Here is a 27,746-nt window from a genome sequence, read left to right as displayed (position 1 = left end):
TTGGAGCCGTGGAGTTTTCTCAGGCAAACATTCTGCAAAGAGACAGCAGAAAGTCTAATCCCCTGATTTCTGACTGCATTCCCAAAAGCTGGGTTTGCTTCTTCAGCACTTTACTGCATTTCCATAGCAAGAAAATACCAAAGCATTCCATGCTTGCAGAGAGAAGCCTGCTGTTTGCTGCACTGCTGAAGTGCCTCACACATCAGGAATTATATCCCTGATGGTTGGGAGAACAAGGAAAAGCTGCAGGTGCTGCAGCAGCACCTGTGAGCTCACACTGCTGCAGGGCACACACCTGCTGAGGGCTGTCCTGCAGGGTGATGCTCAGGTAAGCTGCTCCTCCCAAGTGCTGCACAAAAATCCAGCTTTGGTCACTGCATTTTATAAGATTAAGATTTCTCTATTATGAACTGCAAGTGGGCAGAGTTTATTGCATCTGCTTTGCCTAACTGAAGAGTCATAGACATCTGAGCAACCTCACAATACACAAAACTCAGTAAAATGTGGTTTTCAAAGAGATTTTTTTATTTCCTTACCCTTGTGCTATTTCTGCCACATGGCGTTGCTTCTATGCACCCAGATAGAAAATAGTTATTTCATTCTATTTCAAATATTGTCCCAATTAAGCCAAATTTTGCTTTTAAAAGAAAATTTAAAAAACCCAAACAAGTGCCGTTAACTGCTACAAAATTTAATGAAGCTTTAAAAAAAAATATTATGGAATCTTGTCACACTGAGTAGTTTTTATTACAAGGGCAATTTTCCTTAATGAAAGTTGTTAGGTGAACTGGACAGATTCCAATGGCTGTGCCTATGCTGGGCAAAGTAACACAGCCCAAAAATATAAATGAGAGTAAAATTATCTGCAGATTAAAAACTATTCTGGTAGTTTGTTAACACACTTTGCAATAAAGTTGATGTACAGTGTATACCAGTCAAGAACTGCTGCTTTCTTTACTTTGAGCTGTAAATAAAGCTGTGTGAAGACAGCAGAGAAACTTTAGAGGCAGCCTGCTTTACAGAAGCAGCCCTAAACTTTCCAAAAGAAGGCATTTTTTTCTCCTAGGTCAAATTTCTGTGGTGGCCTTACTGTACTTCTTCCTACTGGCCTCATCCAAGCAGAGCTGCCCTCAGATCCCTCTAGTCATGGCAAGGACTTTCCAAGACTGGAATTCCTCATATCCAGTTGACTTGTCATTCCAACATTGTACTCTGCCACCTGAAGAGGCACCTAAGAAATTCAAAAACAAGCATGTGCAGAATCTGGGGGAAGACAGAAGAGTCCAAGGAGGTTTTGTTTTTGGGTTTTTTTAAATAGCTTATAGTCCCTGTAACAGCTCTGCAGTATTTGGCAGGGAAGGGAGTACCAGTATTTGCCACAGGAAAAAAAATACCAGTCATGACTTGAAACTATTAAAGTGATTTATGTCCTGTGAAAGAACTATGAGTGAAACACTTCTGTCCTGCCAGTGCAACATTTCATGGTTCATATGACACCATCAGCTTTGGTTTCTGAATTTTACACTGTGCAGCACATCTGCAGCTCCAGTGCGTTTTCCAGACGTGTATAATGAACCCAGTCCAGAACAACAGCACTGCGGAAAAAGGAAACATCCCCAGACACCTCCCCACGTCACTCAGATGCCACTGATAGCACCAAAGGTCCCCCTGCCCTACAGGACCTGCTGAGGTGCTCTGCTTTAGTTTACACTCAGAACTTTGAAGCTGTGGAGATGGGAGAGCCACTGCCCTCTGAAAATCCAGGGAACCTCCCCCTCCCACTGAAGGGCACAGGAGGACAGGGCAGGAGGATCTGCAGAATTCCATCTTAGGCAGAAAAGGACCATTTCCCTTCTCTGCAGGTTATTCTGGCAGCTTTCCAACAGCAAAGCCTGAAGTGCCAGCATGCATCTGGCATTTGTTTACAGGTTACCCCAGCCTGCCATCCCCACCCTCCCACACACACAGACATGCTTGTTGAAGATTACAAATGAATCCATTCATTTTTACTTGGCTACTTGGCCCCAACGTGCTGTTTAACAATTTAAGAACGAATTATACTTCTTCCTGAATCCATCATAATGTGCAAGCCAGGCCTCCCTGAAATAGAAGATTCTAAATCATTGGAATTAACTTCTCTCCCTGTTTTGGTGCAGATGAGTAATCCTTTGAAACAGCAAAATGTGCTGTTATCCAAACAGGCAGCACTTCCACTAGTTTTAATTTTCTTTCAATGTTTTCACGCTCTGATCACTGAAGTTGGTTGGGAGGATAATAAATTGATTTAACAAATTGTACTATGAGCACCAGTCTCAGTAATAGAAAACTGATTAGGCTGATCACAGCTTTCCAAGCTGAATCTTCTTACAAAGAGGAAAAGGCTTGAGAAGGGAGAGAATTAATATTTGTGGCTTCACTGATACTGATTACAGTTCTGGGGTGAACTCCAATAGGGGAGGGGGTCCAGTTTCCAGGGCCCATTCTGCATCAGTGCTGGGTCTCAGCACAACTTTAAAAACAGAAACCGAGGGGGGAAAGGCTTTGTGTGCATGGGACAATAGCTGAATATCACTCCACATGATAATATAGCATGGTTTGGACTTTAACAAAGATTAAAAGGGTTTGCTGAAAAACTTACTGGTTTTGTTCTCTTTCTAAATGGTTTCAAACCAAGCTTCTGTTTCAGGTACAATAAAGTGCACAGAAGTGGAAGAAGGGTGCCCAAGAAATAAGCCAGGTTGAGAGTTAGTGAGGAAAAGACCACCAGGTGTGAGCCTGGGCTGTGATAAAGTCAGGCTCACAAACTTCTGCTGTCCTGCCCGTGCCATCAATTCACCCTTCAGTTTGCAAAGGGAACTTTCTCAGTGCTTCCTCCACCCTACAGCAGACATCCCAACCCTGCTCAGGAATCCTTCAGGAGATATTAGCACCGAATGCAGAGACAAAGGTGTAATTTTAAAATGGGAAAATTCACACTTACTGGCATCAGTATATAAACACACCCAGACCCCAAGGAAAGTTTAGTGGGCTGTAATCCCAAGTAGGGAAATACACAGGGAGCAATCATCTCAGTGACAGCACAACCTCTCAATCTCTCAGGAAAGTTTAATTTGTAAAGGAGTCTGTTCCAACTGCTGCTTTCTGAAGGAATCCAGAAAAATCCATTTACTTATCTTTCCTTCATGCTGTAAAGGTTTAAACCTCCTGTTCCTTGGGAGCAGGGCAGCCAACCTGTGGTGTATGCAGCACCTCTCAATTCCTGCACACTGACCTCCTGGCTAACCTACAAGATCAGTTTTTCCCCCTCTGCCAGAACCCATCTCTCCCAGGGGAAACAGTCAAGTCATTCTCATTAGTTTACTCTTCTCCCTTCCCATTTCATTAAATATGTATCAAGATTAAAGCACCCACTTAGGTTTTTTCCTCTTCTGTTGACTACATTCCATCTAAAGAGGGTATTTTGTGACTCTCAGTGATTTCCTGTTGATTGCTTTTAACCTCAGAGCTGCTGGGCTGGCACACACACACTGGAAAGATGCAGGTTTTGGCCTACACAGCCTTTGTAGCTGCAAAACGGGAGAATTCCTTGCAGTACGCTTAATATTCAGCTCAAGTTTGATGTAGCCATGGTGACTGGCAAGGAAGGGCATTACTGTCCCAAATTCCTGCCTTCAACCCAAGCAATCTCTGCCCTCATCTTAAGGCCACATCAGTAGCTTTGTCTGCCCAGTTGTTTCACCAAAGGAATGCCTGCACTCTCAAAATCTTTAATTGTTTTGAACTACATCAGCTGCTTTCTGGAGAGACAAGGAAGGGTGCAAAAGCATCTCAGAATTTTGTTCCAAAGCCTTCTCTGTGCCCAGGGAATGTTCCAGGACACAGCCACTGCTGGCAGTGATGTTCTGCACGGGGTATCATGACAGGAACTTAAAGCCCATAACCAACAGCAAGGCAAAACTTGCCATCATTTGAGGAGATGCAGGCAGATGAAGTGTTAAGACAGTTCTTACTGAAACATTTTGGAACATATCAAAGTTGCAAGATTAAAGCCTTAAAAGTCACTGAGTTTTGCTGGGGAAAAAAAGAAAAGAAAAGAAGATGCTAAAACAAACCAGTCCTCCAAGGGTTGGCTTTGTACATGAATAGTGCTGAGAGAGGCAAAGAACTTCTTGGCCTGAAAGTATTTGCTCTGTGCAAATCATCAGAAAAGGAAATATTCCAGAAAGAGCACAAGGATTGACAGAGAAATCTGCTCCAGACTTTTGTCTTGTTAGAGAACAGTCCATTAAAGATGTAACTCACTTGAAAGTGGCTTTGATTTGGTAGGAATGCACCCTTTGGGTCCCACAGGCTCTGATCTCCAGTGTCTAAGTGAGGAAGAACAACTATGAAGCCTCAAATTAATAGCAGAGAACTACAGAGTTTATGCTCTGGGGTTGCAGCCAACTTGGAATATTGGAAAACTCACTGATAATCCTTCAGTCCTACAATGATGCTTGAACATTAATGACCATGAACGACAAGGCAGACGGAGGTCTGTCCTGTAGTCTGTGTGTCAGAGAACAGAAAACAATGTATTTGGCAAATGAAAAAAAAATTAGCAATACAGCTGCAGGGAGAACACCCACAAGTGACTTGCAGTAACAAACTCTGCCATGCCAGAAGTATAATTTACAAACTCACACTTTACTCTTCTTCTAGACCTCTTCACCATCAGTTCCCAGCACTCTGGTTTACTTTACTCAAAAGAAATGCAGCTATCACAGTAAGTCAGTGACATCTGCTAGAAAGGTCAATAAATCTATTAAATCCTGAAGCACAAATCCAGGCCTGTTCCAGCTGTACTGATACCAAAACTAAGGCATCTTGTGGGAAACACCATTCTCAAGTAACACATTAATTTTATCTGGATGACAGAGGACAGGGCAGGGCTGATAGCTGAAGGTCCCTGCTTTTAAATCTGGAGCTTTGGCTTCCCCCTGCCCAGCAGAGTTAAACTACTGTGCTCCATCAGGGCATCCCTGATGTGGGGAACAGGCAGCAGTGCTCCTCAGGAACTGATGCTACACTGAGAGAACTGTGTGCCATTTCTTTACTAGGAAAATATAACTGCAATTAAAACCAGAAAAGGAACGTGGTTTGGTTTATCCACTTTTATTTTTCAGTTGAAGCAGCATTTAGCTTCCAATTTTGAAGAAGCTAAATGCTTTTTGAAGAGTGAAGAAGTTTCCACCTTTATCAAAGTCCCTGTGTGGAACAGCTGCTTTGTTAATACCACTCCAAATGCAGGTTTAAATAGCAGAAACTATGATTACCAGTAATAGATATCATATATGGGCAGGGGGTGTTTGAATCACATTCCTAATTAACTTCTATAGAGAAGCATTAAAATGCTGATTTGCACTGCAGCTGGCTGATATCTAGATTTTTGACTCCTAGCAGATGAGGACATGTACTTCAAGGTGAGGAGAATGAAATTAAAGCTGTTTTCCTGCAAAGCTCCTCTAAGAGAAGCTACATGTGTAGGGTTTCTTAGTAGCAAGCAATGCGCTGAGATTTACTTAATGAGCTGTAATGGAAACTCTGCTCCTCAATTATTTATTTTTTTAAACTTTAGACTGCCAGACATCCTTCACTACACAATAATTAGCTGAGAAAGAGGTCACAGTACACTCGACCTTATAAAGCCACCTCATTTCCTTTCTAGAAGAATCTTTCAGCCACAGCAACTGATCTTAGAGAAATAAACACAAGATGATGAAAAGTAAACTGGTTAATTTAGGCTGTCACAAACAAAGCTGTAGTAAACAACTACAATAGGCCCTCACACTTCTTAAAACACCAGAGAATAAACTTTTAATGTTCCCCAGGCATTGCTTAATGAACAGTGCAGGTTTTAGACATCCCTTTATGAAGGGAATACATGAGTACAGACATTAAACACACATTAAAAATGGATACTCAAAGGAGGGAAAACATAAAATTGAATTTCATCCACATCTCACTCTGATCCAAAGCAGACTTTGTCACTGTTATCTGAAGTATCCCACACTCACAAGACACTGCCAGAAATGGAGAATAACAAATTACTCTCTTCCCATAAACGAAAATGGGACATTTGCACCAGCTTTTATTTTATTGCTCCCTTGGTGCTCACTATGGAGAAGAATGCTGGTGAGTTCACAAATCCACTCCTGGTGAGTTCACAAATTCACTCCTACACTCACGTCCCTGCTCTGCTCTGCTCCCTGGGATGCTGCAGCTTGGGGCAGAAATTTCACATCTCTCCACCCAAGAAGAACCAACCTTCTCCCACTCACCCAAAGGGAGATCTGTCTCACTGTCTGTTACTTCAAAGACATTTTTCATGAGTATAAACAGATCTGAAATGGTCTGCAATGAATTCTAACAAGAAAAAAAAAATCCTCTTTATTCTGCGACTTAATTTACAAAAATAATCTTTCTTTCAGTTGTTTGGGACAATATTTACCACAACTTTTATGAGACCTTGAAAGCAACACTTAAAGGTTGTGGAAAAGCACAGTTGGCCCAAAAGAGCTTGGCTTTTTCTTCTTTTCTCCATACTTTCTGGTAAGAAGCTTTAAGATGAAAGTATTGATAATTCAGCAAGAAAGGCTGTCATCACTTTTGTCCTAAGCACAGTCACTCCATACTGAGATGTACTAACCAGATGCACTTCAGTGCATTTAAGAGAAAAAAAAAATTACTTTTACAGTGCATGTGCCTGAAGATGAAAAGATAATCTCTTTAGCTGCATAAATCTGTTACTGTTCCATTTAAAGATCAAAAAGAATTCAAGTATTAAACCTTTATCTATTTCAGATTCTCAGAACATGATTTCTTTCAATTAAGGCCTGGCAGATGTGGTTAATGGAACAGAGCTGTATTTGTTATATACCTGCTGCTGCACCAAATGACACATTAATCACCCCTGGCCCTGTCCCTCACTACACTCCTCAGTGACTTCTGCCCTCCAGACCAAATTATGCTGCTCATGGTTCAGCCAAGTTCCCTCACTCACATTTGGTTTTCCATTCAGATTATCCCATACCTCCAGAATTACCTGTACTGCAATATAAAGAGAGGTTTAAAATGTCACAGGGATTTATCTGTCAACGGAAAAAGAAGGATTTGGTTGTGTCTCCCTTCTGATAGGGAAGGAATTAAAAAAAAAATTAAAATGGTTGAACATATAAATAGAATAGACTGCTAAAAAAAGTTAGCACAAATTAAGATGAGGTTCAAGGTAACAGAGCAGTCTTGGAAGATGAAGCTGAAATCCAAAATCTCCATAATGACCACCCAAGGGAAAATGAGTTCCCATATACATTCCTAAGAACAAAACTGTCTCCTTGAAATCCACTGCAGCCAAGGATGCATTTACAGAGCCATTCCCTAAACCAGGCTGTGTTTAATGTAAAGACCAGAGGGTTCACTTTGCAAATGTCATTTTCATCTTGGGTCAAACACACTCAAACATTTGGGCCCAAAGCTCTGTGGCCTCCCAGTGCCAGGTGCAGATTCTGCCTGGCCGCTCTGAGAAGGATGCTCAGATTTCACATCTCACCACTGTACAGACATGCAACACCCTGGGCACAGGGCCCAGCTGGGTTAACACTTCCAGAACAATCCTGATGTTTGGAGACTGCAGTATTTTCAGTGCTGCCACATCCAGCTTGATTATTGTACCAACAGAGTGCTTTGCATGTAACTCATGCTTTGGAGATTGACTGATGCTGCAGTTCTCTTCTTCAACAAGGGACAACATTTGTTCTAAAACACTGTCATTTCTACCAAAGTAATCTTAAAAACAAGTAAGAACAGGCTGTCACTCAATATGCAAATAATTGAATGCTGAAACGTGAGTTTTATGGGAAATTCAAGCACTTTGCCACAATCACTGATTTCTGTCAAGCTCAGCCATAAAATAAGATAAACCCTGTGTGGTGTGTACCCTTTCCTCTGAGCACACAGCCAGCCCCAAGTACACCACCAGATGCCTTTTTTAATGACATTCAGCAATTAAGTCACAGCCTCCTGCACACAGTAAGCTTCAAATGTCTTGAATAATTTTTAAATTTCCATTGCTGCAAAGGGTGAAAAGGTAAAAATCCTACCATGCCTGACATTAGGGGAAAGGCTGAAAAATTCATGATATCAGCTTGCTCCAGAAGCACAAAAATGCAAACAATTAGTTTGTTTTAGAGGTATTCTTTTGCATGTGTTTCCTAGATAAGTTATAGGAGCTCTGCAGAAAAGGACCTGGGAGTCCTTGGGCACAAACTGAAGCACAGGAGATGCTGGTTAAGCATAAGGTATTTTTAAATTACTTTTTTTTTAACTAGGTCACTGACAGAGTGACTGAACAGCAGAACAGGTTCCCCAGAGACATTATCTCCATCCTTGGAGATTTTCAAAATTTGAGTGAATTATAAGATCTGGAGAAACCTGCTGTATCTGGGCAGAGGGGCTGGGTTAGACGCTCTCCAGATTTCCTTTCCAAACTCAGCTATTTGTGATTCTGCACCTGTTCCAGTCCCACCTGCACCTGTAAGAGACCTCACCTCCAAAACAGAGGAGTTTGCCTTCTGCCTTTCAGCAGGAGTGTTTGATGTTCCACTGCTGTGCTGGGCTACCAAACAGGTGAAAAGCAAAGAGCATTCTGACAAACACCCTGCAAAGGGATGTGCCATCCCCTGCTCCCCCAGCTCAGGGCTGATCATTTATTACTGAGGCAGAGGACAGCTTTACATCTGTTCATGCAGACACAGAGACAGCTTTTACAGCAAGGGTGTCCACAAGCTACAAGAATTAGGTGGAGACCAACAATTCATTTAGTACAAGACAGACACTAGAGCTGAACAGCTCCATTTCTCACCACAGCAATTCTGCTGCAGGCCCAGGGACTGAAGCAGACCCTGAAGAACCATGAACTGCCTGCCTGTGACTTGTTCCCAGCTATCAATAACAAAATGCCATCAGAGCTGATAGAAAAACCTGCAGTGTTACAAACTGACTTGCAATTCCACTTCAGTTCTCCTCCTCCCATTTCTATGATAGAATAGAACCAAATTCCCACTCAGCAGCATGGTAATTAGATATTCCAAAAGCAAACAAATTTCACATGACAGTCCCCAGGAGGGTTATAGTCCCCAAACTGATATACATGGAAAAAACATTTTAGTTTACTTAGGGCCATTCTGGTAACAACAGGCTTGGAGGGATGCAATTAGCATCCTGCAAGCCAGCATATGAAAAGGTTTAATTTAAACTATCAGACTGAAAGAATAGCTATAGAAATTAAAAGTGAAGCCACAAATCCACACAGGACTGCCACAGCTAGGAGTTTTTATGATCAGGAATTCTAGGGTGGTAATTCACAAGTGCTGCATTCAGAATTCTGCTTATCCAGAAGGGGAGGCATTATTTTGGACCACCCTGCAAGAGCTGAGATTCATCAAACCCTGGAGATCAGCCTGTGGCTCTCTGGCAGTTCTCTGTACCATGCAGAAGCAGCCAGTGCTGGGCAGGTTAATTCTTATTCTCCAAAAACAGTTTGATGAATTGGTGCCTCCCTCTTCAATACATTGAACTATTGTACTATATATTCAACTTATTATACTGTTATACTATATATTCAACTATTTTCTTCTGCACAGACAATCCCAACAAGTGTTCTGAACTGGGAAGAAAGTTCTTACATCACTCTCAATCAAGTTTGTGGGGGAAAAAAAGCATTATAGCAGTCCTAATGCAATGCTACACTGACAACAGAGACTAGCAGTAGGGAAAGCAAAAACCAGCCCTGCAATATTCACTCTGCTGTGACCAATGGCACATGATGGAAAGCAGCTCCTCTAAAATCGACCCAACCTACCAAGGGAATCCCCACAGAGGAAGATTTGAGTGTCAGGAGGAGCTGCTGGAGGTGACAACATGGTCTGCAGCTCAAGGCAAAGGGAATGGAGCCAGCACACCCATGGACAGGCAGCCTTTCCCACAGCACTCTGCCTGACACAGAATCCTGCACAAAATTTGGGTGAGGTAAAGCTCTAGCCTTTTTTTAGATTTGGACCATTTGCATTATACTGCAGGCATACAAAAAACCCCAAACCATTCCAGACAGCAAGTTGTTCCAGCACATTTTGACTTTCCAAGTACAAAGCAAAGGAAACATTTAAAAAACATGACTTGTAAAGCTTTTGCTGCTCCCTGTTAAGATTTGCTGTCATCAGGACAGCATTTTTTGGATGAAAAATGTTTATTGCTAAAGGTCACAGAGTTGTCTCTTTCAAACAAATTAAGAAATAAATGGCTGCTGACACTTCCAGATGATGATTCATCTGTCCAGGAGCTCCAATAATGCACAGCCACAGCTGCCCCTCAGGTTTGCTGCAGACCACAGCAGCCACCAACTAACCCAGAAATCTGTCTTCACTCTCCTGCCACTCTGTTAGCCAACTTCTCAGCCCTCTTCGTAGACACAGCAAAAATTCCTTACACTCAAGCTTAAAACCAGATGAAAAACACATGAAAATAACATCTGTCAGGAAAAACACTGTTTGCAGTAGCCAGGTTTCCACACTTACTATTTCTATTATTACCAAATCCTCTTTCCTTCATGTGCAGCAAAGATTCTCCATGTATGAGACACAGGGATCAGCACCAAAATCACCATTCCCAGAAAGCAGTGAAACAGCAGAATAAGAGAGAAATATTTCAACACCTCAAGGGCAGCTGGCAAACCCCAGCACATTTAACCCCAGCACAGGTCAGCACACAAGAAATGCTGGCAGGAGAGAGATAGAGTCTCCTTGCCAGGGAAGGTCAAGCTATTGGAAGAATATTCTTTAAAGAGTTATTAAAGTTCTGGAGGTCTGTTTAGACAACCCTTGAGTGAAAGGCCAGCATGAGATACAGCAGAGATATCCAATGTTTTATCCTGTCAGAGTAACATCTCCATAAAAAAATTAATAATAGATTTTTATTGAGTGATTATCCTTTCCATCCTTGGCTTTTCACTGGAGTTTATGGTGACTATTTACTGATCTCTTCAGGGAAGGAGATGACATTTACTGTTCCTCCTATGCCCCTCTGATCTCAGACCTGGCCTCTACTGTCACTACACCCAACAGTGATTCTGTAACTTTAAAGGATGCTGCTACAAATTTGGGGGACTGTTATTTCAAACAGAAGCACAGAATTCTTGAGGACAATACAGAATACTTTGCAGACAATGCAGAGGACCAATCATTTATGATGTGCAAAGAAAAATCAAGAAATTTCTTCTCATTCTTTTTACTGCTCTCCAGTTCCGTGGCACAGCTGTGATGATCATCAGCTTGGACATGGAGTTCTTATTATCTGCCCAATCTAATCATAAGAAACAGATAACCAGAGCAGTTGCCTAACAGTCCAAATCCAAGAATGTGCTCTTTTCAAACATATAACATACAAGTAGAAGTTTTCCTGGAACTTCTGCTCCTTCATGCATTTCAATTTGATGCATTAAACTATCAATTTTTGGTTACTGGGTTAAAGTATTTGTTGTTTAGGTTTTTGGTTTTTTTTTTTTTGGTTTTTTTTGTTTGTTTGTTTGGTTTTTTTTGTGTTTTTTTTTGTTTGTTTGTTTGGTTTTTTTTTGGTTTTTTTAACAATGGATAAATTACAACCAGAAATTTGTAACCATCAGCCTTTCAAGTCAAGATCATGTGATTAGGATTTAAGAGCCCCCTAAGACTAAGGCTCTATTTAAGCCCATTGAGGGATGTGCAAGCCAACCCCAGGGTGGGTAAGGAAGAAAAGTGCGGATACAGAACTGACAGCACTGAAGGAAAGATGTTTCATCCTAACCAGCAATTGTCCCAGTGTGCAGAAATCAACTGTGCTAGCAGGAAAATACTGGTTTAAAAAAAAAACAAACAAGAAAAATCCACCCCAAAGAGAAACCCCACACCAGTTTGTATTAACACACTCTTTGCATGAGCGTTATTCTCTTCCCTTGACAATTTAGCCTACTGTCCAGCACCTGGAGTCTTTTATATCCATTTATAAATAGGTACTGCACATAAATAATTCCCAAGCTACTCCTTGCAATCTTTGCATGAAAGATGGATGACCAAGGGACAAGAGTTTTTGTCTTATCAGAGGCAGGTGGAACAGAGAAGAGTGAGCTGGACAAACAGCACAGGTACAGATTGAGGAGCAGGGTGGAGCCAGGAGAGCTCTCTTTCACCTGGTCAGGGCACATCTAAAGAACAAGGAAAACAGACCCACAGGAAACTAGATTTCATTACTTCCACTTCTCTGAAAAGAAACCCGTTTGTACAATTCACTTGTGGTTACAGCATGAGCTTGCCTAATTTGCTTCTAGACTGAGTAGCAATAAAAAGACCTTGTCAGGAAGGTGGGTTTTCCTTCTCCTCACCTTAGCCTAAAAATTCTCCAAAGAAATACTTATTTCATGTAACATTGATTTGTTCAATGCAGCATGCCTTGCTTGCAAACTAATGAGAGAAGAACTTCAGGCCAAGTACTACAGCTGTTGGGTAGTGCCTATTTGGAAGCCAAAATAGGTCAGAACACTAGATATTCACAAGCTTGTTTCCAAGCTCATTTAGGAGCTTCCTAGATGTCAGGCTTCTGGAGATGTATCCTTTAGGATCTGTACAGAAAGCTCTTTTGCCTCACTTGATCAGTGGCTTGAACTCTCTGCAGCTCATAAGGCTAAATAGTAACTTTAAAGGAGAAAACCGAGTTACTAGATCTGACCATAACCCCTCAAAGGCACTGTGCCCTCTTCAACACCAGTCAGAGAACTTCCCATGGGATTTCTCCCCCTATGCAATGTCTACATGACAGGGGCATTGATTCCTCCTTCACTTGCCTTTTCCACCACAGCAAGAGTGCAAAACACAAGGCAAAATGCAGCTTAATTAACAAAACACAAGGCAAAGCGCAGCTTAATTTGCATCAGGCACCATTTAAATGGCTCAGAGAAAAAGATCTCAGCAACCACATGCACTCATTGCTGCTGCAATGCCAAGTGGCTGTTCCATTTGTGGTGATGTGTGCCAGTGACTCCACACCTCTGCAGACAGCACTTCAACCCAAGCCAAAGTGACTACTCCAGGCAGTGCAGTACAGAATATTGAGGGACGTTCCCAGCAAGGGAGAGAAAAGGTTTGGATGCTGCACGTTTACTTTTCAGGAGTACAAAATTCATGAGAAAGGCAAGCCAAATCATAGGCAGTCCCAGATGGAAACCTTTTATCAAGGATTCTTTTACATGTTCTGCATCAAGAAAGAAAAAAGTAGAATGTAAGGAGTGAGCTATTCCCACCTTCCCACCTCTTGGCTTTTTTTTTTTTGTTATTTCAAGAGTCAACATTTAACATTTTACATTAAGGGCTACACAGGCCCTTAGCTGAATATTAAAACCAGCTTCTCTGGCTTTTGATACTGCCCAGAACACAGGACAGCCCATGCCAGCAGCAGCTACACCAGCACACCCTGAATATGGAACATGAATTTTCTGCTTTCAAATGTAGCAAGATTGCCCTGAGCTCTGCTGCTGGCAAGTAAAAACCCTCAGGTCACGACACACAGATTTACAAGCGCAGCGATCCCTTAGGTAGGGATGGGGATGCCACATAAAACCCTCCTACCTCTGTCACTGAAGTCATCCACCAGCACGATCTCTGCCACCAGCTCGGGCGGGGAGCGGTTCAGGACGCTGTGCACCGTCCGCAGCAGGGAGGACCAGCCCTCGTTGTGGAATGGGATTATCACACTGGTGTTGGGCAGCTTCTCCAGGTACAGCTTGTTCTTGCAGCTGGACACACACAGAGCAAGTCAAAAGGTGCTGCCAGAACCCACCAGGCACACCAAAACACACCCAAAACACACCAGCGCTTCCGTATTAATTACCAGCAAGCAACTTAATAAAATAGATTTAGTGAACTTCTTTACTCCTCAAAATGATGCAGAGTGCATTAATTCTCTTGATTTTGAAAAAGGGGTAATAAACTCTTGTGGAATGGGATTATCACACTGGTGTTTGGCAGCTTCTCCAGGTACAGCTTGTTCTTACAGCTGGAGACACACAGAGCAATTCAAAAGGTGCTGCCAGAACCCACCAGGCACACCAAAACACACCAGCACTTCCATATTAATTACCAGCAAGGAACTTAGTAAAGTAAAATAAACTTAGTAAACTTCTTTACTCCTCAAAATAACGCAGAGTGCATTAATTTTCCTGATTTTGAAATAGGGGTAACAAACTCTTGCCTTGTAGGGTTGGTTGGTTTCAAGGCAGTTTCATAAATAAAATTCCGCAGTATGAAGTGCAGTGTTTACTTTCCTGCAGGCGTGGCCATAAGTGCACTTTACACCTGGTTAAACAGGTAACCTCTAAGGCCACACAGTGACCCACTGTAGTTAAAAACCACTCAGTAGCTCTTCAGTAGGGGCCAAAAATCTATTCCATCCCTGGAGCCCCCTGTGCCCAGAACACACCAGTGTGTGCTGTGGGAATGGAGGCGTGTGGGGATACCATGAACAAGCTGCCCTGTGCCCAGGAGCAGGACAGGCAGGTCCCACTCTGCTCCCTGTCCCTTGCACAGCCCCCAGGCTGCTGTGCCCTGCCCTGGAGGCTGTCACTGTGCACATTTCCATGCACACAGGCAGCAATTCCCTGCCCTGGCCCCCGGAAGGACAGACAGGGATGAGAGCAGCTCTGGCAGCAGCAGCTTTATCCCGGTACCTTTCCCAGGGCACTGAGAAGGATGTACCTATGTTATACAAGCTCAATACATCTGTGCCTACAGGAAGTTACTCTGGTGCCTGTGTGAGAGGACAGTAACTTATTCTGGGTGTAATGAATTGTCCTGGGGTGCTGCCAAGAGCCTGCAGGCTGTGGCTGCAATGCACAGATGCAAGATGCAAACTGAAGCTGCAGGGACTGCTTTCATCCAGCCCTTGGCATTGCCACCTTAACCTTCTTCCAACAGCTACTAGCAACAGTTCTGTTCCAATACGAACCAAGAGCCCTTGAATTGTTTCTAACTCTTCTTACACTGGAATCCTCATTTTCTGGCTAACTTAAACAAGTGGAAAACTTTAGCTATTAAGTGTAACCATTAAGCATGGAGAGAAATTGCTTCCCTCCAGCTACTGTATCTACAATTGCTTTACAAGACCTGCAAAATTAGTATTTAATATTAAAAACCCTAGAGGAGCCTAAAGGAACTGTTATCAGGGGAGGACATGACTGTTGAAACAAACAATTGTATGTGTGCACCAGGCAGATCCAGCACATGCTGTGCCCCAGCTCCCTGAGTCCCACAATTAGCAGAAAGCAGACACACTGTTTGGTATATTAAAGTCCACACAAACCATCTCACACATCAGCTGCTTCTCTGCCCTTCCCCACCCAGGACAGCTGTTGGGGAGAAGCCCAGCTATGGCCCCAAAGCTCAGGGCAAGGCAGATGATGCATTTTCCCCAGCACACCTTCTGCTCACACTCCTCACTGCATGTAAGGGGCTCTAAACCACAGCCCCCTTCTTTCTGCAATACTCTTTATGGACTTGTACCTTTATGGCTAGGTCTCAGCCTAACTTTGCTATAAACTGCCCTCCTCAACCTCTCCAGTAACACAAACCATACCATTTCATGTACTTCTTTTTTAATGGGCACAGAGAATGCACAGCAGATCCTTCCAGTCCTGAATTCCTTCTCTGCACATCCCCACCATGGGTAACCCAGCTCAGCTAATCCCAGCACCATTAGGCACATGCTGTTCATCCACTCCTCAAGGCCCCCACAATTACAGTTTGCTGTGCTGGGGGAAAGGATTTGTCAAGCAAATCACTGCAGCAGCACCATTAATCACAGATTAAGTCGTTGGTGTCCCTTCACTTCACTTATTAATTTTATCTGGGGCTGGAGTTAGAAGTTTCACATTTTACAAAAGTTTAAATAGCAGAATTAGCAACACTGAGTTGGCAATTTCAGGAAACATTGGAGCATGTGAGGCAACACATTAAACCCTCAGATAACAAAATACTGGCATTATCTGATGTTTAAGTTCCCAGAGCCCAAGGCAGACCCTGTAAATGGAGGTCAGGTAGAATTTAGATTAGTAAACTTAAAATGTGTTTCCTAGAACTTGAGCATGGGCTGATCCACAAACATCTTCAGTTACCTGATTTATCTCTATGTTTAAACATTTCAGCTGAATGCCTAAAATATTTATGGAGCTACACTCACTACCTTTTTTATGCGTTTATATTGAGAAAAAGCGTCAAGCCAGTGTATTTGATTAGTTTGCTGTGACAGCTGAAGAGGTATTATTTCAATTGTGCAGTTAACAAATTATAAAACCTGACTTCTGGAACTTGTATCTTGTGAATAAAGTACATGTTGAATGCAGATTTACTAAGTTGTGATAAACACAGCTTTACACAAAACAATCTTAGATTCAGATGTCTAACAATGCTTTCAGATTACAAATCTCACAAACAGTATTTAAAAACCTCTCAGCTTTGTATAAACAAGGGCTAAACCATAACTGATGCACTTTTGCAAGAGAAAAAAACTTCTGGCTTGACCAAAATCCAGTTCAACACCATCCTATACAGCATAATGTCCAAAACCAGATGAACTCTAAAGTCAGTATTCAACTGGAACTTGTTTCTACTTGTAAACCCTGATGAGGCTGCTTTTATGAGGAAGATGTCCACAAAAATAATCCATAAACCTGGTAAAACTCTTCATACATAGTTGAGTGAAGCTGCTCACATCTTTTTCTGCTCCTGAGCATTCCACAGTCATTTCCAGCTAGTGGCCAACATAAGTGGAACCTCAGGGTTACATTAAAGATTTCTTATGAGCAGGGTTGCAAGTTTGTGGTAATTTTAAGTCTTTTGAAATCAAAAAATGATTTTTTCGCCCAGATTTGATCTCTTCTATTTCCCACTGAAATTACTGTACACTGTCCTTTATTAAGGAAATACCAGGACCCAGCTGTGCAAAGACTGGATTTTATGAACAAAGGTACAAGAGTCCATCATAAAAAAGAACACATTCCTGTAGAGGTGGTAATTTAGGGCTTGCAAAGCTTCACTCCTAGAAATGCAAACTGTATACTCACTTTGGATGCCTGATGTCTGGAAGGGAACGATTCAGAGAAATTTTATCACTCACAAAGATATTAAAGCCATTTTCCCTGTATGCCTGGTCCACTCGCTCTGCATCAGTCATTGGGTAAGGTTTTCCCTGTTCTCCATTTCCTGTGGATAGACAGAAAGTAAATACAGATCATTGCTGCTAATTAGTGCTTAACGGGCCAGAAACCAATCCATACAGCAGAAAAAAGAGCATCTTAAGAGTTCTTTGAACATTACTTTATGAGTTTTGTGCTCTGTGTCATTTAGCACCAGGTCAACCATGTCAATTTAACAATTTTATCTGATAAGCAGTTTTGCTAGAAACCACTCAGCTGTGCAAATCCAAGGTAAAAATCTTCCTCCTAACACCAGAAACAGATGAAGGGGTTTTGGCAACGCTGTGGAAGATCCCCAGAATGCCTTTTGTTTCACAGTGGGAAGAATCCATGTGGTTTGAATATCTCAGCACTGTTGGAATTCTCAGCACAGATGGATTTATGCTCTTGCACGGAGGGGCAGAGCCCTTGCAAACACATCAGTGTAAAGCTGTGACATTGAAAATGGGCCTTATTTGCAATGCAAGACAAACCCCAGAATTATGGAATGGACTTGCATGACTGTTATAGTCCAGAACATTTTCCTTATTCTTCCTTTCTGGATTTCCCCTTTTTTTGGGAGAGGTACATGCACACTTTTTTGAGGGAGGGGAATAAGTTTTTTAAAAATCAATTCTCCACCTGTCGTAAAACCACCAAGATTTAAGTGATACATTTGCACCTCAAAACAGTTATTGTGGAGTCGAGGAAAAAGGAATTTAACTGGGATTAACACAGTTAAAAGATTAACAGATGAATTGGCTTTAATGCTGCATCATGTCAAGAACATCACCTTGACCCTAAAGTTGAACATGTTGTTCTACACTCAGTCTACCAAATAAAATCAAAGTTACAGTCTGTATTAAAACATTTTTATAGCAATCTTACATACCTACACGCTCTGAGTCCCTCCTTATGGCTTCTTTGTTGTGCCAGTCCTTTTTCCTTTGTCCATCAGCAAAGTAAGGGTCTTTCTTTTGCCTCACATATGGCGCCTTTTAAACAAAAAATTGGATATATAATAAATACACAACAAATGAAACCTTTCCACAGCAGCCTCCCCTTCCTGTAAGAGGAAATTAAACATCTCCCTTAAGGTAAGATCATCACAGGCAAGTGGCTTTTAGCCTGAAAGCGGTGAAGGGAAGAAGTGAGTTTTGCTTGTCTCAGAACTTTATCTGTCTGTTAAGTGATATTTTTCCAGGCACCATCACATATGCAGAACATTGTTTCTTAATCAGAGAATCTATTAAAAACTCCCATTTTCATTTTGAAAACCTCCAATACATCTTACAGCCTTTTTGTTAATTAAATAGGATGTATTGGGAGACCTACTGCAGGATCATTATTAATGAGACACTTCCACACCTGAATAAAATCAAAATAAGATTTAAAAGGTCATTTATTAAGACTCTTGCTGCTGAACCCAATTAGAGATTCTATTTCATTATGTTGTTACTGAAATTCAAGCCATGGGTGCTTTGAAAACAAGGCAGCAAATGAAGATCCCCAGAAATCCAATGTCTCCAGCTCACCTCTGACTGCTCAGGATGGAGACTCACATTTGCTGAAGAGGAGTCATGAGAGGCACTGCAAAAGCCTGATATTGATTCACATCATGCAGGGGAAGGCAAGTGCAGCCCCAGAGCAGCTGAGCTGAAAAACCACACACTCCTGTCATGGAAGGGCTCACCTGAACTCACCAAACATAAATATCAAACTAATTTGCTTAACCTGCCTTGTGGTTCTCCAGCTGTTCCATTAAACACCACTGTTCTCCTGCAAATTCCTGCCTGGTGATAATGCCACCCCTTCTAATCATTCCCACTAAATAACCCACACCAGAGCACATTGCCATGCTGTGAAATTTTTGCCTCTGTTTTACAAGAGCAATTCTTTGCCAGGCCAGCTCACTGACCAGAATCCTCCTCTGCCAGGAAAAGTCCTGGAAAGCTCTCCCAGACCAGAGCACCTCCTTGCCAGGAGAGTTTTGCCAACTTTCTGAGCACTAGCCTCCTGCACAAGGATCATAATGGGCACAGGAACAACTGGCAGGTCTGAAATTTTTATATTTTAGGTCTCTTTTGTCTCTTGTTTATCGTGTTCTGGACTGAAAGCACACACCAGGAGAATCACTGACAATGCCACTGTCCCTCCTGCCATTTGCTGGGATTAAACATGTGAAAATCCCTTAAAAGCAGTTGCTGTGGAAACCCCACCCAGCCCTGCAGAGGAGAGCATGGCCAGAGTGTCCAGGGACTGGATGCAGAAGGAAGAACACACAGTGCAACCCTGAACTTCACAACACCCACTGCATCCCAAATCAAACCCAGACAAAGTGAGCAGGGAATGGAGGCAACGTGGAGAAAAACAGAAAACTCAGACCCACCAGCAAACAGCAAAATCCAACCTGACAGAGCATTGCTAAGGGGGCTTAAATCTCATCTCTTTCTGAGACTTGGGTAACTTAAAATTAGAATTGCAGAGGCACCTCCCTTCCCTCTGAAAACATCCCCTGTCCGCTGCTGCAGGCACCCATGGGGACTGCTCTCTGTGCTGGTTTTGGCAAGGGTAGAGTTAATTTTCTCCACAGGAGCCGCTATGGGGCTGTGACTTGGCTTTGTGCTGGAAAGTGTTGATAAAACAGGGATGTTTTTGTAGCTGCTGAGCAGGGTCTAGCCAGAGTCAAGGCTTTTTTGCTTTGTCCTCAGAGAGGAAGGTGGCAGTGCCTGGGAGGGGACACAGGCAGGACAGCTGTGCCCAGGGACATCCCAACCATGTGGCGTCACACTCAGTACATAAAGCTGGGGGAAGGAGGAGGAAGCAGGGTTTTTGGAGTGATGACATTTACCTTCCCTGCTTTCCTGGGGAAGTCTGAACACCTGCCTGCCCTTGGTAAGGAATGGAATCTCTGGTTTGTTTTGCTTTGTGGGGTTTTTGCTTTACTTTTTAAACTCTTTCTCTCAACCCAGGAGTTTTCTCACTTCTAACTCTGCCAGTTCTCACCCGCACCCCACGGCGGGGGTGAGCTGCCAGCTGGGACACAACCAGGACATATTCCTTCTGAAACACACTGAAATGCACATGGGATGGGTCTGGAGCTGTCCTCCACAACAGCTCCCGGGAGAGAAGCTGGAAATACACCCCAAAGGATTGACACCAACATCTCCAGAGCCCTCTGAGGGAGGCCACAGCACTGGGCTGGGTCAGGAGGGGCATCTCTCGCCCTCACACAGCTGTCCCAGCACAGCAGCAGCCTAAAAGCCATTAAAAAGCACTCACAGCCATCCCTGCTCAGTGTGTGCAGCCCCAGGCTCTGGGCTGGACTGGTCCTTGTGTTTGTGTGCTCAGTGTAGGATAATGTGTACAGGGAAGTAAATTTTCTGCACAGCTTCAAGCCATTCTTCAGAGGGGTCAGCAATGTGCATGTAAACATCCTCAGAGCAAGCAACAACCTAATGCAAGCAATTTAAACCCTGAGATAGAAGGAAAGCAGGCAGCAGCACACCATCCTCCAGGGCTGTGAAAATAAAGCAAAACAAAAACAGGGAAAAAAATAAAATCAGAGACTGCCACTGCATTACCCACTGCACCAACCAGACACATAGACAGTAGAAAGTCAAGCACATAGATGTATTTCTCTCAGTCCCAGATAAATTTACACACAAAAGCATCTGTGAGCTGGGTTAAGCTAACCCTGTCAGGGCCACACATGTCAGTAATTTGTAAACTTTAAATTAAGCAAGAGGGAAAACCATGAAGCACAAGCATCAGTTATTCAGACCTCTCTGAACTGCAGTGTGGGACTTCAGAGGGGCACAGAGTGAGAGTTATTGATCCTGGAGTGCTGGGAACAGGCTCTGTACTGCTCTCAGTCTGGAGACTTACAAGGATCAACACTTCTTCATGCTGGCACTGACAGAATGAAATGAGGACTGTGCAGGGTGAGCCATTACCAGCTCCTCTGCCCCGTACAGCTCACACCAAACTGTCCTATTCACACAGGACAAGCACAACCTGAACCTCTGCTGGATGTACACAAACCTCCAAGTGGCTTTTAGAATCCTGAAGGGCAGACACCCCAGTTCCAGGTCACGGCAGACATGCTGCATTCTGCAGCTTTTTTTGGTCTTTGGCAGAGAAGTTACAGTAGTTCATCCAGCATTGGAGTCCTCCATTACATTTAATTCAGCCTGGGTAAATGTTAAGAGGTTAGAATATTTCTTACTGTATCCCTTGCAAGCAAACACACAGTGCTTACACTGGTTTTGCAGGTCGCTGTTAAAACACCATAACTGAAAAGTCTGCTGGGAGTCACTGACAAGTTCTGTCAACAGTGTCTAAACATTAATTTTGAAGTGACTTTCAGTGCTAGAAAAGGAACATCAGTGTCTTTGGCTTGGTGACCTTGCCAGCCCTCACCATCCACACAGCCCTGGAGGGAAGGTGCAGCTGCAGGAGCCAGATCAGTGTCGTATTTCTGATCAAAAACCCCACTTTCAACACCAACTTAATTTCAGCAGACCACCAAAACCAGTCAGTGTGAACTATAAAACATTTGCCTTCCCCCTCCCTGACTGCAGTTATCTGATGCCATCACTGTCAGCAGAGCTGTGTGTAAGGCTGCAGGCACGCTGCCACCACGGGCAGAGGGTGTGCACATATGTCCTCAAAGTCCCTCTCCCTGGGAAAATGGGCAGGTTGCTGACATCGATGCGATTCTGGAAGCTCTTTTCCTTCTTTCTTGCTTTCTCCCCCCACCCCTCGCTTTGTAAAAGACGTCTGAGGCTCTAGAAATCCAGACACAGCATACAGAGACCAGAATGTTGCTTTTTTTAATGGTTTCCTTCAGGGATGCTGCATGGGATTTGACTCAATTATGCAAATTACATAACTTGATGATACTCCTTCAACAAATGCTCTAGACTGTGATCTCAGAGCAATCTGCAAAACATAGCAAGTTTCCTATGACTGATTTTTTCTTTAACTCTTAAACAAGCATCTCATTTGTGGGGAGTTATGTCATATGTGTAATGCTGTATTTCATCTCAATTTCCATTCTCATCCTAATTTCTCATTAGCTCTAACTGCATAGCAGGAGGTAGAACATTTTTGTCCAAACCCTCCACCATATCCCCCCTTCTGTGCATTTTATCTATGGAATGCAGTGACCATTGTTTGAACATTGGAGCTGTCAGTTCTGCATGGTTAGGGTAAATGCACATTATGGATGTGGATTTCTATCCCTATAAAAGAGGTCAGCAATTTTCACTTCTGCTCTGTGTTAGCTTCCCATTTTGCAAAAATATTGCTGTATTTTTTTAAATGGTCAATTGTAAACAACACGTAAAAATCAGATTTTAAAGTGTGAAGGTTTCATTATGATCATCTACTCAGGCTATATAAGTGTACCACTGAATTCCATCCAGTAACTCCTCCAACAAGCCCATAAGTTCTATTTCAGCTCAAGCACATTTTCTTTCCCTTAAGAACTGAAAGTTGTTTACCACTAAGGAGTGATTACTTCTCCAGCAATATCTAAACCGCTCTCCTGCCTGTTTCCAGCCTTCATTTTTTAAAAACTGAAAATGAACTAAAGTAGAAAGGCATATTAAGCAATACATTGCAAATGGATTTAGACAGATTGCTGTAAATAAGCCCCTTCTGTTGTCTACCACACTGTTACTTAACACGCCGCCAAAGCAATTGATCAGCGTTCAAACGCCAAATGCACAAAAACAGAATTTTAATTTTTTGTTTAATCACTATTTAGTGCGCCTGGCTGCAGCCAAAATAAAAAAAAAAGGGAAGCACAGATCGAGATATAAGCCAAGAGTTTTCTGCACATGAGGAAAAAAGATTTGCTAAAGCATTTATGTTAACCATAATGCTGTACTGATCTCAAACCACTCCAAACATTTGTTTTGCTGATTTATTATTTTCTTTCAAACCAAGGAGCTGTAATCAGACCCATGATTTTTGGAGACAGTGTCAAACAGGGCATCTGCTTCACTCCAGATCTCTTCACTTATCCCAGCACCTCAGCAAGTCTGTCTTGCACTTGTATCCTACAAGAAGATGTTGAAGATGCCAAAATAATTCAAGAAAAACAACAGGGAAAGGGAAAGCAGCAAATAAGAACCATTCCTCTATTTATTAAAGGAATTTGCAACCTGAAGTGAACTCTGTGGAACACTCAAGAGCACACACCTGGGAACAACCCAGTTGTCACATTCTGTGACATGGCAAAGCAGAAAGAGAAAACATCCATAGGCAGATTCTTTCCAGTCTTCCAAAACCTGCAGGACCTGAGGTGTTTCAGGAAGCAAAATGTGAGGGAAGCCAGATCTAGGAGAAAACAGGAGGAATCCTCCCTCTCACTGCAGCAAACTCAGGTTTTAATGATCATGGGGCCATCCATGCCAAATGTAAGTAACCCTTTCATAAATAAATAGATAGCAAGTGTTATTGCACCATGAAGAAATTAAATTCTCTTTTTGGTTTGTCAGAGCTCTATCAGCAAGTGGTGAACAACAAACTGGTACAGCACTCACGCAGCACAAACAGACTCCATCCTTTTCACTGGCAGGAAAACAGCTGAGACTTTCAGATGAGCTAATGAAAAATAAAAATATCACCAACATCAGCTGGAGGCTGCTCCTGGGTCAGGAAGCTGAGCATAACCTCAGTCAATCAAAGCTCCTCATTTACTGGAACAGGAGGCAGCACACTACTGGAAAAAAAGGCTGCTAAAAGCCTGTTGTGTGATCTACCCAAGTGTTTTCAAAAGGTTAATTTTTGAAGCTATTTCAGTCCATAAAAAATTTAAAAGGTACATTAACATAATTCATACCTCCAACATTTCAGGAACTATTATAAGGCAACGCAGGACTAAATGGTATCCCATCATGCAGAATTTTTAAATGCTTTCAAAGACAAAAAAGCCAAGTTCATCTTCACAGCTTGTTGGGACTCACATCCAAGCAATAGGTTTGAACCAGACCTGAATTTTTCCTCCAGAATGCTATACCTTGGCCATTATTTTCTTTCCCAGCTGTAACACCAGTTAAAAACTGAAATTCAGATTTTTGCTTTGTTTTTGAGGAGGCCAAGCGTTGGAGCACAGAAATATCCTGATTCCTTCAGCAGTAGAGCCCCAGATAATTGTGGGCACTCCTGGATCAGTCCTTATCCTGTGTCAGAGAATGAAACCACAGCTGGACCAGAACCAGCTGAGGGGGCACAAGTTCTGCCTTTTGTGCAGAACACCCAGGGACATTTGGGAGTTGTAGAGTTAATAAAGAATATGCTCCTTGCAGAACACCAGCTACTCAGTGGATGGGACAGCCTGCTGCTTTCAGCTGACTCTGCTTTTTAATGCAGCAAGGTTTGTGGATCAAGTGCTAGAAGAGTACTTGTTTGAAATGAAACTCCCCCCTCCCTTTAAATTCCTTTGGTTAACAAGTTTTATTCAACATCAACTGCTGAAAATCCCTTAGCACAAAAAAAAATTCATCTTGTAAAAAGTCCTGGATCATCAGTGGATTAAAGTCTGCAGACATCAGCTGAGGACAGTGATATGACATCCAGCTTAGTCATCCATCTCTGCCAAACACCTCACACTTTGTTCTTCGCTTACCTTTAGATATAATATTATAGTTTTGTGATGTCTGCTGTTCTGAACTTACTGTTTGACTAATTCAGCCCAGGCCTGCAGAGGCACAGCCCCTTCCAAGGTCAGCACAGAGCACCAAGCAGCATTCTCCTCCCTGAATTTAAGCACATCTTGTGATAGCACAGCAGTTTCAGTCTCAGGCTTTCCTTTCAGCTGTTAAAACCCCAGCTGGCCTAGTTTTAGAATTCATTTGCCCACAAGAGCTTTCTCATCTTTTCTGCTCACTAAAACGTTTACAGCCCTCTCCATCTCCAGAACTGCTCCACCTCCCACACTGAGCCTCAGGAATCTGCTGAACACCCTGGAAAAAGCTCCTGCAGGCATTTAGCTGGGGTAAACCACCTTGTCTTCCCCTCAAGCAATAGGAACATTGCTTTGACCTTGCTCTAAGATACAGCAACACCCTATAAAATTCCCAAAGAATGTCTCATATCCTGGCTACCCTCTGGCTGATGGAGACAATCCCCTCCTCACCTTGCCTGAGGTGCAACAGCAGGAGGAGCTCTGACAATAAACACACAAAATGAGGATGCAGACAGAAGTAATCTCTCAACTACCATTCCAAGTAAGATTAGACTGCCCACCCCTCCCACCTTCCCTTTCTGCTGGAAACATAAAACTAGATGAGCTCTCCCAAGGAACCAGGGCACATTTATTGTTTTATCACACATCCAGGAGCTGGTTTTGGACTGAACTCCTGGCAGAAGCCACGGGCATGAAATCCAGAGAGATGCCCTTTGTTTTGCACAGAACCTAGTGCTAGCTGAAGCTGTCTAAAATACAGCCTTGCGCATAGAAGGAGGGAGCAAGCTGGTTTTGACCATCTGAAGCAGAACCTGGCATGTGTCTGCAGATACCCACACTCCATTTAACTCAGCTGAACAGCCCACAAGGTGCAGTGCCTTCCTACAAAGGCAAAATTTGGAGCACTGTTTCTGAAATCTGACTTTCCAGTAAGACTTACAGATTATGCTGCATATGCAAAAAATAGGTGAATAATCTGTATTAAGATTTAATAAAAATGCAGGACACAAAACCTATTAATTCCATCATTCTGGTGAATTCCCTGTACTCGAGCTATAAACTCCAGATCAGATTATAGGAATGTTAAGCCAATCAAGGACTGCTCAGATGAAAACTTCCAAATATGTTATACACAAGCATAGAAGCAAACCTTGTATAATATTAGCAGAAATCTCATTAAAAATACATCAGAATGAGCATCCTGAATATCCTCAAGACAGAAATACTACACAGGGGTGAAATTCCCAGTACTCAACCAACACAAGATGAAAACTCAGGTGGTGCTGCACATAGGTGGACCTGGCAAACCTGTGGCTGCAAATTTGACCTGTTCAGCTTACAGGGAAAAATGTACAGCATTTATTACTATTTGAATGATAAAACATGGTAATTTGTGCCTTTCATTCAATGGAATCCACCCGATTGGGTCCTTGAGAAACCCTGGTATAAGTCCTGGTATAAACTGGCATAATGAGTATGAAAAAAGAAATCAAATTATAAAAAAAAAAAGGCTGCTAATGCTCCAATAATCACTGAAGCAAGGACAGGAAAAAAATCTAGCTGCTAGACATGCAAAAGAAGAATGCTAAGTGCTTTCCACAGAGACAGACATTTCAAGAGAAAGACACTTAATTTTGGGGACTTACCAATGTGCAAAGTATACTACCAGGACACTCTGCACTTTGTGATAAAGGCAACAAGTGAGACTGCACTAGAACATGTTTTCTGAGGTAAGATGAGCGAGGCAGTTTGAAAGCTTGCCAACAGTTATAGTTCATAATAGTAAACAGAAATGCTCAGGATTTTGCCCAAAAAAGCAGGCAGAGCACCATAAGGCATCCATAAGCCTGAGAGAGCTGCTGCAGTCTGCAACAGCTGACAGTGTAGATCAGATATTTACCTTTCCTCATGGAAACTGGGCTGCTGCCAAACTTACACAAACAAAATTCAAGGGCACGTTATGGAAGGTTTGATGCCTAGTGAGGGGCAAAGATTTGTCAGCAAGCACAGTACACTGGCTTCAGAAAGGTTAATGCTCTTCTGAAATCTCCAAAAAGGTAAAAAAAGACCCAATGTTCAGTGCTATGGAAAAATATATTCAATCCATACAAAACCTACGTGACAGATATGACTCAAAACTGGAATAAGAACTGTAGCTGCCACTTTGTTGTGTGCCAGGTACCGAGAATGTGTTTTATGTCAGTACAGTGCTTCCCACAGCAAGTTGCATATCATGCTTAGAAACTGTTTCTCCTCTGAATTTTGAAAGCTATTCAGGGAAAAAAAAAAATCTGTATTTTAGGGGTTTTTCCTTGAGCCTTGATCCATCATTAGGAGTTACACAAAAAATTAATGAAGTATCTATAGCCAGATATTTGAGAGGAGACACAATCTGACTGTCATCTGTGGAAGACCCAAAACCAGAGGATGTCAGAACACCTATGAACATCATCCACCAACACAGGAATGATCCCCAGACCTGCTCAGCCAGCTCACCTTGCTCAGCAGAGCATGACTGCAGCTTAACCCTAAACTGTCCCTGGAAATGCAGACAGGTGCACAATAAATACTCAGCCAAAAGGATTTTAGGGAGAACTTGAGCCATCAAGAGGCCTACAGATATTTTAGGAGTGCACTCTTCCCCCATGTATCTCCTGCTACCAGGAACAATTAATCTTCCTACATAACACTTACACACATCTTGAACCAAACAGTTCCACTAACTCCAATAAAGCAAAAAGAACCACAAGCATTTTTCTG

The 27,746-nt window shown here is 42.5% G+C and overlaps 1 protein-coding gene across 2 annotated transcripts in view; it reads right to left on the bottom strand.

Moving 5' to 3' along the window:
* GALNT10 (polypeptide N-acetylgalactosaminyltransferase 10) overlaps window positions 1-27,746 on the bottom strand; it is an 81,584-nt gene that overhangs the window by 26,347 nt on the left and 27,491 nt on the right. The window contains exons 1-4 of one of the 2 annotated variants that reach the window (XM_030957318.1): window positions 18,823-18,850; window positions 18,180-18,282; window positions 17,177-17,315; window positions 13,689-13,855 (exon numbers count right to left, since the gene is read on the bottom strand). In XM_030957318.1, coding sequence (XP_030813178.1) covers window positions 13,689-13,855; window positions 17,177-17,286 — 277 coding nt within the window. In that variant the 5' untranslated portion in view covers window positions 17,287-17,315; window positions 18,180-18,282; window positions 18,823-18,850. Of the gene's footprint in view, window positions 1-13,688; window positions 13,856-17,176; window positions 17,316-18,179; window positions 18,283-18,822; window positions 18,851-27,746 lie in introns of those variants that run through there. The other variant, XM_030957317.1, reaches the window with a different exon arrangement.

Source organism: Camarhynchus parvulus, chromosome 13, assembly GCF_901933205.1.
Source record: "Camarhynchus parvulus chromosome 13, STF_HiC, whole genome shotgun sequence".
NCBI lineage: Eukaryota > Metazoa > Chordata > Aves > Passeriformes > Thraupidae > Camarhynchus > Camarhynchus parvulus.
The sequence above is the reverse complement of the archived record's forward strand: the minus strand, read 5'-3'. Positions and strand labels throughout refer to the sequence as shown.